Source organism: Nuphar pumila, chromosome 12, assembly GCF_984573655.1.
Source record: "Nuphar pumila chromosome 12, dmNupPumi1.hap1.1, whole genome shotgun sequence".
NCBI classification, from domain to species: domain Eukaryota; kingdom Viridiplantae; phylum Streptophyta; class Magnoliopsida; order Nymphaeales; family Nymphaeaceae; genus Nuphar; species Nuphar pumila.
Genome location: NC_143260.1, coordinates 99,245,764 through 99,257,855, shown reverse-complemented (window position 1 = coordinate 99,257,855; position 12,092 = coordinate 99,245,764). Strand labels below are relative to the sequence as shown.

Sequence of the window (12,092 nt, the reverse complement as noted above, 5' to 3'; positions counted from 1 at the left end):
TTACAATTATGGTTATGCAAACTTTTTACTATGTATGTGGATTTAGTAAAGTTTTTGTAAAGTTTCTATGTTTCAATTACAGGAAGTTCGCAAATGTGGCTATGCAAACTTCTTAAGGTCCGAAAAAAGAGTGTGAATCCACATTTTAGTGAGAGTTTGTGATACACGGGAAGCATACCAATATATCACGCAAACTTTAGGAAATTCACTCGTGTGAAAGTTAAAATGGTCCTTTTAAAGCCAGACATTTACAAATTTGAACGTTGCGCAAATTTTGAAATTTGTAAGGCATTTTAAAAAAAACGTGTAATTTTTTATGTGAATTATACCATTGGAACCCATCTTTTTTCTTCCTTTTCTTGATAACTTCCGATCTCATGTAAAAATCCATATACAATAAAAAAGCGTTACACTCGAATGGGAACCTAGTTGACCTAGATCCATGTGCCCTCTATCAGTGCTACATGATGAGACAAGTTGGCCGATTGTGAGCTCAGTTAAGTGAAACCTCTGCTCAGGTATGTTTATTTAATAAATGACCTGTTAACAAACATGTTTACTTAGGGCACATTTGAAAGTGGGAAGATGATAGGAAAAATGAGTGGAAAAGAAAAAAATGCAATTGGGAGAGCTTTTTACATGAAAAAAATTCTAAAACTAAATTTTTCATATGACAAGATGCTGTTGTTGCTCACTCATTAATTTTGACCTCATACACAGTTTTTCATTATAATGTTCCGACATCTTGCAATGGCTTAGATGAACAGGAAAACATTTCCTCTGCAGCCAAACTCGGCAAGTGGGACCTCTTATTTAGTGGTAGAGACGGATATGTTGATACTGCAGCCTCTGATCGTTATGATTTGATCACACAGGTCAGAGTTGTGTACAAGTTGCCCAAATAAATTATACAAGATTCAAACAGGCTGTTACAGTAAATATCATTTTGTACACCACCTTTCTATGCACCTTAGCAATGAAAACTAGCAAGCACGCTAAACTACATGCTAGTTCGTGTATACCATTCCATCAACACCCAGAAAGGGGATTTAGATATTCCATGTAGAAAATTCCAAATAATAATATACTTATACATTTATTTCATACCGAGGTTTTGTGGAAACCACTAACCCACTGTTGCCTGTTCCAAGAAGTTGCACTCCAGAATTATCTGACCGGACATAATTTGACCGCATTGTAGAGACAAATTGTGACATACACTCATTTGAATGATCAGGGATCCCCAATTTTACAAAGAAGATAGCAGTAGACCCCTTTCCCAAACCCTCACTCTCAAGCCAAATGTGTCCTCCCATCAAATTTACAAACCTGATTGCAGCATTTTGAAAATGAGTGTTATACATCCAATCAACTTGAATTCAACAAACAGAAATCATTAGACAATAAGGAGCATGGAAGCCTCAGTAAGCAAACGAAGTTAATTATCTCCATCCAAATTTGAACAGTTTACTATGTCAAGAGCACCAAGTTCAACTGGCAATACCTTTTACAGATGGCAAGCCCGAGCCCTGTGCCACAAGAATTTCTACTTGCCGAGTTATGAGACTGTGCAAACTTGTTGAACAAATTTGGAATATCCTGAAGACTAATTCCTGTACCAGAATCCTTAACCTGTAGTGATATACAGTCACCACTTTGTCAGGTACACACACACACACACACACACACACACACACACACACACACACACACACACACACACACACACACACACACATTCGGGGTAATCAAATAAAATTTTAGTGTGAAGTTAACACTGTTCATCAACCTGCACTCGCATATAGAAGTGATGATCACTTAACACAGGATGAAGATCAGGAAACCGTGCATCTTTTAAAGATTCTAGTTTTGCAATACCAGCTGCAACAGAGATGCTTCCTTCCTTTGAAAACTTGACTGAATTACCAACAACATTCAGAAGAATCTGCATAAGGCGTTTCTCATCACCAACAGCATTTTCTGGCAAATCTGAAGCCAAACTCAATGACACTGACAATTTTTTCACAGAAGCAATGGGCTTTATCAGATTAACAACCTGCAATAGGTATCAGAAAACAAGACATTTAGATTTTATAGATGCTTGCCTACATAAAAAGCAAAACTCAAATCTAAAGTCCAAACCCATAGGCCTACATAATTGATAACCAAAAAAGTACCTCTCTGAAACTAGAATGAAGGTTGAACGTTTCAATCTCAAGTTCAAGGCTTCCATCTTCAAGTCTTGAAAGGTCCAAAACATCATTTACAAGTGTCGCCAAAAGATTGCTACTCTTGAGAATGGTCTCCACCATCAAACGCTGTTCTGGAGTGAGTTCAGTTTCTAGAAGTAAAGAAGACAAAGCAATGATTGCATGCATAGGAGTTCGCATTTCATGGTTCATAACAGCCAAAAAATCATTCCGAGCACGGATAGCCATTTCTGCCTCCCTACGTGCCGAATCCAGTGCAACATTTTGCTCCATGAGCTGATCCCTGGCACGCATTGATTCTTCTAAAATTGCAGCATGGGAAAGTGCTACTGCAACCTGAACCAATGAAAAAAAGAGAACAGAAAAAAAAATGAAAAAGAAAACAATAGAATGCTTACTGATCAAAACTTTCACCAATAAAGGATATCATGTCCACAATTAAACAAAAAACAACAGAAAATCATGATTAATGCATTTAAAAAAGAACTGAAAGCAGTCAAGAATTATGTAATTATCGACTATAAATTCATACAACTAGTACATTGTTGTCCAAAATGCTAAGAATCTTTGAAATAATTCATTATTATTACACTGTGAAACTATCAGGTCAAAAGTTCAGTTCCATCTGGTTAGGCACCACAAAAATAAAAATCTTTGAGGTAAGCTAGTTATAGGGCTTGAAGCCTTGAACCCATGGTTGCGGTCTCACATGCTAAAAGAGCAGTTGTCCCAACAAAAATGAATAAACTCAAAAGCCATTCATGGTAGCATAGACAAGTGGTGTCATAGGTGAAGCTATGTCACAGGGATTCGGCCAGCAGGGTGCCGCACCCGCGTTGACGTGACGCGACGCGACTCGGGTGCAGGTGCAGGTGCAGGTGCGGCACCCGGTTCGGTCAAGCCAACCTTGGGTGCGGTCAACGCACCTAGGGTCATAACAGTCCAAATTTGGACTCGAAAAAAAATTACTATGAAATGGGGGCTGGGCGAGGGATTATGGCAAAAAAATTTAGCCCCCGACGCCTCCCCTTCTCCTCTGAGTCCTCTCCAACCCAGCCCATCTCCTCCAGCGCGGCGACTGCAGGTATGTCTCTCTCTCAATCTCTCTCTCCCCCCCGTCTCTCTCGCTCTTCTCGGCTAAAACCCCGCCCCGCCTCTCTCTCTCTCTGTCCCCTCTGCATATCTCTCCCTCTCTTCCCAACCTCCTCTTCTTCCTGAGGCATGCCGGAAGGGGGTGGCTGAGATTAGTCTCTTGTTTAGTGCAACTTTGTTGGTTATGCCCAACATAGTGTATTTGTTCTTGTGATATCAATATACATGCCTGTTGTCTCCTTGATATATCTTAAAGCTATGTCCAACCAATATCCACTGTTATTCCATATGAGAAGCCTGTTAATTTAGTGATGAACCACCTATTCTGGAAACTGTAAGATATGTATGATCATCACATGAGAATATTTATGTTACTAATCATTATTGGTTGTTGCCATGTATTCCTAATCCAATCATGTTTTATTATGTCGTAACCTTTGTTGCTTAATCACATCTAGTTGGTTTCATGTCACACACCCAGTCTCTAGGGAATGCCAAATAGCAATTTACTGTTGTTAGCAGTCTTGGTCTATCCTTGCCAAAGATACCCAAGTAGGTATTATGGTTAAGGACTCCGGACAGGAGGCTAAGGTTAACCTAGATTGGGGTTCTATACAAGATGACCTAAGCTCTTTCAAAACCACTCTACGGAAGCCTAAAATGCCTCTTAGGTTTGATCCATTCTGCTACATCCTTGTGTAGCTACTTGAACTTATCTCAGAACAGGATGGGCCATCAGGAATGTCTGGCACATTTGTAACCTTAAGTTCGGTAATAGGGTTTCAAATATGATAGATTGACTAATTACAGTTAAGCTATCCTAACCGAAGGGGTCTTGGGTTGGATCCTAAACGGGGCTATAACCCAGCTTGACTATATTACCAAAAAAAAGGGTTTGGTAATGCCTTTATTTTGGTGGTTGAGATTGTATATGCTTGTATTCTCAATGTTGTTTAAATGCTAAAAAAGTTGCCTTTGTGAGTGTATGAAAGAGGTGGTCCTGTGAAGCCTCTACCTTCTTTAATGGAATTTAAAAAGCATGAAATATATATACCCTCTCGTACCCCCGCACCCAAGTTTTTTTAAATTGCCGCGTTGCCGCACCCACACCTATGTGACATAGAGGTGAAGTATGAGCACAAAACAAAATGCATCTACAGTTAGGCGATGCCCTACATCCTAAGCAGAGAGTCAATCAACAGGTGGGACCACAAATCCATAGTCGCATGCTAAAATGACACATTTAGGCTAATACTATTTTAGATCTGTATTCAACCTGTTCTGAGAAATTGGATTCATGGTTAGATTTCAAATGGATGGATCAAACAGTTTTACATGGGAAGAAACAAAAATATATACATAATAAAAGTACAAACTTTCTGATATCACCAAATTGAATCCATGAACAAGCATCCACAAATAAGCCTATCATACCATGACAAAGTAAGTCACTTGAAGTGCAGTTGATATGACAAAATGATGGCCTCAATGGCTACTACTCTGGTAGGTGGTGGCCCAGCATGCCAACCAGCCATGGGCAATCCAGAGGGGTTTCAAATTTTATTCCACCATTAAACAAGAAAAAAATCAAAATAGGTCCATAAGACTTGCTATAACAACAATTCCTGGCATCCATGATTACTCGCCTTCAGCACCCTAATTGTGCTACAATAGTGACACATGATGCATCTCTAGAACTAAAAACCTCATTTACCAGTTACTGCACAGTTTTTCACATTCATTGTGCTAATGTAGGCTTGATTAAGAATGTCAATAAGGAAAAGTTACAGGATGCATTGTTTTTTAAAGAAACAGAATCCAATTATAACATAAAAATGAAAACATAAATGAAAACCAGAGCATACAGATTCGGTAAGTAACTTTCTACGCATCCCTGACAAACAAGAACCAGCATGAGGAAATGCAAGGGGTTCCAACATAGCACTAGCAGGTAGCAACCACTTACCCTTCACAAGTACAGATGAAAAAATAAACATAAAGAGAAATCTATAGATCAAAGACCTCTGCAGCACAGAAGATTTTACCCAGTCTAAATGACAGAAAACACCAGCTAAGTGTTTGCTGTCAATTGATGACCACAACCACAAGAAACACAAGCAAATTTTCTTCATGAAAATTGTTCTAAAATAAAGACAACATCAACAAGGTATTTTAACAGATTCACAAAGTGAATGTGTTTGGAGAAAAACAAGAATTCTGTTTGCTTTTTTATTTTAAGAATAACATTCTTAGAAAAAACACATTAAAGAATCCAAAGTAGAATATCTGCAAGACTTAAACTCAATCCCAAAAACCTTTCAATTCTCAAAACATCACATTAGTCAGATGAAGAGAATGTGACAACACATAGATATGGTAGAGAGTAAGTCCACTTGTTTTAGTCATTTAATGCTACAAATGGTCAACTTTCCTTCGGTTTGCACAGCCAAAAATTATCTTCAGAGATTGAAGGAATTCAGCTTCTTGACAGATACAGAAATTGTAGAGTGTGGACTGTTTGCAAGTTACATGGGCAGAGTATCAAGCCACATGCCTGTTGGACCCGATGTTTGAACTGTTCCATGGTCATATACAAAGCTATCTGCAGCTATGCAGAAAAGCAAAAAGGCTGCAGACCAATATATCTTAAGTGAATTAGACAATCAATCAGCTAAAAAATGTAAAGGTGTGTAACCTATTGGAGGGATTACACCACTGCTTTGTGAGCCTACTCATCAGATATGCTTCTACTATCAACATTTATCCCCAGTTCACCTGATGCTTCTTGATTCCCAGGCTTATTTATTATTATTAGGATAATTAGGGTAATCTATATATAGGTGCCTAACATATGGAAACTTCACGTTTAAATGCCTCGGGTTTCAAATATATAAGATAAACGCCTAACTTTTTAAGAAAATTCTAAGGTGACTGCCTGAGTTACTTTCTATTCACCTAACTCTGTTAGCTATTAAAATTGACAGATTTAGCCTTCCGTTCAGCAAATAAGATGGTGGTTTTGACAGTTGTGTCATTCTATTCATCAAAACATTAACAAAATTAAGGGTGTCCATGAACCAACCATAAAAGATGTGTCATAAACTCAGAAGATTTGAAATATGGCATGCCATTGAAGTATAAACCAAAAATGCCTGAAACTAACCTGGTCAGCAACCACTTCAACAAGCTCCAGTTCGTGGACATGCCACTGTCTTGCACTGTCTGAAGGGAGCATCAGAACCATTAAAGCATAGCGTCTTGTGGAAAAATCAGGCCAGTCATTTATTTGAAAATTTGACAGATGTAAAAGTGGCACACGCACTGCCACAACCTCCCCTGGCATGTATCTCCCTGTAAGTGGTCTGACCCTAGCCAATGGACACATTGGTGAAATTTTCACAGCACGATTACTAGTGAAGATTTGATTCACAACTGGATGTTGAATGTGCACAACTGATCCAACTGTATTCTGATAACGAAGGGCATGAGAAAGCTGAAGGTCTAAACCTGTTCGTGAAGGCATCCATAGAGCACACTCTTCCAATGCCAAAGTTCTACCAAGTTCAACAAGAGTGGTCTTCAATATAGTATCTCTATCAAGAGTGCTTCTAATTTCATGAGTAAGCATTCTCACATGTCGACCTGTTTCTTCCTGAGTACGTATCAAGCCCATTTCTCTATCAAGCTCTGCAGCTTTGTTCTTCAAAAATAATTCTCGTGTTTTCACACTTAACAAATCAGGGATAATGTGAACAAGCATCAATGCTGTTACACATGACACAATAGCAGTAAGAGCTTTAGCAATTGTCATTACAATTGCCACTATTTTTGAGTGCATGGTAAATGTCCACAAATTTATAAGATGAGTTGCCCCACAAAGAACAATAAATGCACCAAACTGCACCAGAACCCATCTGTATGGGAAAACTGCTGACTTTTTCACAAAATAAATAAGCTCAAGAGGGATGGAGAAGTAAGCAAGAGCAATAAAAAAGTCCGATATATATTGATATTTCATCAATAGCCCATCCGCTGGCCATTGAGGATCAATACAGTCACATAACTCCATCTTGTAATCAAGTACGCGATGCTATATTCCTGAGAACAGCCAATAACCTTATAAAAATTAGTGCTGTTTAATGGTTGTAAATGCAATGGAGAGAAAATATCAAGCAAGGAAAATTAATTTTACATGCTGAAGGAAAGAATGATGATTGTGTTCATGCTTGCGTGCAAGGAACAGCTGGTAATCCACAGGAAATCATGAAGCTTTCAACTATGTGACTTACATATAGCAAACATGTTAAATGATCTTTGATGCAACGACAAGGCCAAAATTCTAAGATGTAGGTTTTATGTCCGTGTTCATACATCACAATTTGTTGCTATTAACTATTAACCACCTTTAGGTATCATATTCCTCTCCATAGTCACAAATCTTGTTCTCAAGTATTTCACACCAAGAAAATCTTGCAAAATTTTAAAAAGTTGTTTTGGGGAAAATCATGGTATTTTAAAGAAAAAAAGAAAGTTAAAAGTACAAAAGAAATAGGTTAAAAACATAAACACATTAAATTAAAATAAAATAGATTACATTTACCATGATTTTATTTAGATTTGCATGTTTTTTTAATTTATGCAGGAAAGTTTTAACGAATTGACATTGTTACGTGCCATAGATGTTCAAGAAAATAACCTGAAACACTCATTGAAGCAATGAAACCATGTTAGAGTTTAGTGTAAATAATGACCAACTTAGGGCTTTAAACAAGGGTATACTTCAAATCAAAACAAGATAGGGAAAAAAAATGCTCAATGAGCTTTTTCTTTTTCCTTTTTTTTTCCTCTTGTTCTCGTAAAAATGCATTTAGGTGAAACCCAATTTGGAGGATAGAACGAGTTAGCAACACTTCGCTGGCCCAAGAAATTCCTTATAACCTTTTCTTTATTTTAATTTTCTCCTTCAAATTTCTAATAGAGTTCAAAAGGTTAGGAAATATGTTTTGGAAGGCACTATCAAACTTTATTCAGTTTTATCCTATGTCACATGGGTGCGGGTGCGGGTGCGACACGAGTGCGGCGCAATTTCAAAAATTTTGGATATGGGGACACGGCTATATATATATATATATATATATATATATATATATACAACAACAATTACGCCTTCATCCCAAAACAATTGGGGTCGGCATATATATGTATATATATATATATATATATATATTTTTTTTTTTTAAATATATATATATAATATATATCCAGTGTGTGGATATATGTGGATATTGTCCTCTAAAGTTTGGCACCAGCATGAGTGTTTTTACAAACTTTGCAAATTGTACTTTTGCCCTTGCAGAAAGGGGGGTCCGGGGGCTCCTCCCAATGCGGGGCCGTAGGGGGGCAGCGCCCCCCCCCCCCAATTTTTTTTTTCTGGGGCTTATGTTTGAGACTCATGCTATATATATATATATATATATATATATATATATATATATATATATATATATATATATACATATATATATAGTTAAATATATAAAAAGATCATTTTTTTGTTGTCTGCCCTAAAAATGGATATTTTTTAACTCGGTCAACGTTGACCGAGTCCAAAACGAGAACAGACTCAGCCTCGATTCGTTGACCGAGTCCGGGCCGAGTCTGGGCCGTGTCCTAAGCCGCACCCGTGTCGGAGCGTGTCGACTCGGGTGCGGCGCTTCCCTAGCCGAGTCCGTGTGACTTAGGTTTTATCCAAGGTTGCCAGATTAGGAAGCGAAGGCGGGAAACGATATGGGAAGCGGAAGTGAGAAGCGATGCATTTTAAAATGTATAGGAAGCGGGAAGCAAGAAATTTATAAAAAAATACAATATAAGAACTGAATGGGAACCAAAATAGAATGCAAATAAAAACTAAAATAAAAGTGACTATTCTTAAATTTCATGATTTTTTAGTGTAAGAATTAAATTTTTAACAAAATCTAAAAAAGATGACTGCTAATTTAGAGAAAGCACATGAAAGTGAATGTGAAGTGAGAGAGAAAACACATAAAAACATGAAAAGTAGAGTGAGAAAACATTTAAAAATAATAGATGATGCATGTGGAAAGCATTGCAGAAGTGTGGGAGAATCAAGTTTCTCATCGAGTTTCAGAAGCGAGGAGTATTGTGCTTCTGAAGCGAGTTTCCAGAAAGCGGGCTTCTCAACCATCTAGTAGACTTCAGAAGGCCGGTAGGTGCTTTTGTTGTTTCATAGCTAAAGAAGAAAGCTAACCATAAAAACTGAACTGCTTGTAGCTATACCTGAACCATAATCACCAATATTGTCATAGCAATGATATTGGCAGAGGGTCTTTCTTAGGAGAATTTAAAAACAAATTGAAGAAGGAACCACTGATAAAAGGTTACTCTTGGTAAAATCTGAGGGACTAATAATTGACAAAATGGAATATTTCAAAAATTTGAAGCGCTGAATCTCTCTAAAACATTGCAATATTGTTGTCACATTCTCAAGTCTACGCCCTTTCCAGAATATTGATATGTCGTTCATATTTTAAGTTTTAGTAAAAGAAAAAATTACAAGTACAGCTTCAAAATACTGTGAGATTTGGGGGCCAGAAGGGAGATACAGCACCCATAGCCCAGGTCAAGGCATGGCAAGTTTAGAATGCATTCCATGACATTGAAGGTTTGATGGGCACCACAATTTGCCATCATATCAGGCACAATTTCCCATCTTGATGGTTAATATTTTTTGCATCTAGCTTCTTATGCTGATCTTCCTAGTAGACCAATAGTCCAGCAGCAGCACTCAGGAAAGAAAAAAGTTTTTTTGCCATTTCTCTTGCAAAGCATTAACGTTAAAAGTACCATCCAGTGGCGGCACTCAAGAAAGAAAAAGGCTTCTTTGCCAATTCTCTTGCAAAGCATTAATGGTAAAAGTACCGTCCAGTGGCAGCACTCAAGAAAGGAAAAGGCTTCTTTGCCAATTCTCTTCCAAAATATTGGCATTAAAGTATCGTTCAGTGGTGGCACTAAAGAGAGATGAAGAGTTCTTTGCCTATCCCCGTAATGACTTAAAAACTGTTTCACTTATGCGTGCAGTGGTGGCACTCAAGAGAGATGAAGAGTTCTTTGCCTATCCCCGTGACGACTTAAAACTGTAACTCTTATGCTTCTAACGAAGCTACCAAATCGCAACAAAGATGAAGTCAACTTTGATTGTACTGCCCGTGCACTAATGCTTCTAATAAAGCTACCAAACGCGGTGGTCAAAAAATTAAAAGAAAACTATCAGATTTTATAGATTATCTTTGTTACGTTACGCAGGTTTCAGAGGCACCACTTATCCAGAAAAGTGGGACGAGCTGAGCAATGCAATGTGTTTCAACCAAGTGATATCCCACTTATCCAACATTTCTGGATACGAAGTTACATATCTAAGCCCTATTTGGTGGGTGCAGACACATATCCAGAAAAGTGGGGAAAACAGGGAAATTGCATTGCCCCTCACAATGCAATGCCCCAATTCAGACCACTTTTCAGGAGAAGCAAATTAACACAAATGCACAATTAAAGAATAAAGAATAAAGAATAAAACTAACTCTTGAATAAAACCAGCATGCTCATAAAGAATATTAAAAGCTGAATAAATCCCCTATTACTTCTAATGGTATAAAATTCAAACCCCAACGAAATTAACTAAAAAAAGTAGAAGAACTGAAACAAAAAATGTGAAAAAGAAATAAAAAGGAAGAAAAAATGGAAACCAGTGATTCCACAGAGTGGCGTCCTTGAGAAATTTTAACAGTAACAAATAAATGAAAAGAAAAAAGAAACAAATTAACGTAAGAAATTAATCTAGTCCAAGTTGGGGAAACCTATAAAGGAATCAAAGAGACGACCATCATGAGAATAAGACCCTAAAAGATCGCCTACTTATTTTCTTCAACCAAACGATCGTCAAAAACAGAAGTTTAATTAAATCCCTTAAAAATGGAAAAAGAAAAATAGTATCCAACAAGAAAAGAAGAACAAATCCGTCCAAGTTTTGAGCCTGAGTAAAGGATAAAAGTTAAGGACCACACAAAGTGTAGAAAGCAGCTGAAGACCTAATAGCCGATCCCAAAAAAAAAGGAAAATAAAAAAAACAGAACCTCAAAACATTCGTCGGAAAGAGGAGTTACGTACCGTCGGATTTCATGCTTATCTCCTCATTTGTCGTCCTATTCCTAAGCCGGAAATTTAGAAGGGTTCTTTTAAGAGAGAGAGAGTTTGGGGGTTAAGGTTTCCCATTTAATGTTGGGACTTAAAGGGTGTTGTGTTTAATTAGGCAAAAGTTATCACATTTTATTATTAAGCCAGAGAGATTTTTTGTTTTACTTTTTTCTCTTATTGGTGGAAACTTTAGATGGGAAAGTTTTTTCATTTTTTCTCTTTCCAATAAATAAATAAATATATATATATATATATATTTATAGATAGAGAGAGTCACTTTTTGCTTTTCCGGTGAAATGACGAAATCTTAATCAAAGGAAGAAAGAGGGTAAGGTTGGTTCTACAGTGATCGTACAATCCTTGAGGTTAGTGGGGGCATCGTAGCTCGTTCCAAAGTGAACACGTGTCCCCTTCCTTCTTACGCTTACCTTTCAAGCCCTCCCACCCCTCCCCTGTCCTTTGTCCCAGCCGCTATTGTCAGATTGGTATCGGCTCTGGAATCGTTACAGAATCGGTCAAACTTTTAACCAACAGTTGACACGTATCATAAAAATATTAAAATTATATTAAAATTATTAA

At 37.4% G+C, this 12,092-nt stretch overlaps 1 protein-coding gene across 1 annotated transcript; it reads right to left on the bottom strand.

Annotated features, from left to right (window-relative positions):
• Positions 1 to 1,027: 1,027 nt before the first annotated feature.
• LOC149821296 (ethylene receptor-like) lies at positions 1,028 to 11,568 on the bottom strand. The gene is made up of 6 exons (XM_089982276.1): positions 11,487 to 11,568; positions 6,466 to 7,400; positions 2,178 to 2,546; positions 1,790 to 2,056; positions 1,505 to 1,632; positions 1,028 to 1,329 (listed from the first exon to the last, which is right to left on the bottom strand). Exons 2-6 carry the CDS (start codon positions 7,369 to 7,371, stop codon positions 1,089 to 1,091), a joined length of 1,911 nt encoding a protein of 636 aa, XP_089838402.1. The 5' UTR covers positions 7,372 to 7,400; positions 11,487 to 11,568; the 3' UTR covers positions 1,028 to 1,088.
• Between the last annotated feature and the right edge of the window lie 524 nt (positions 11,569 to 12,092).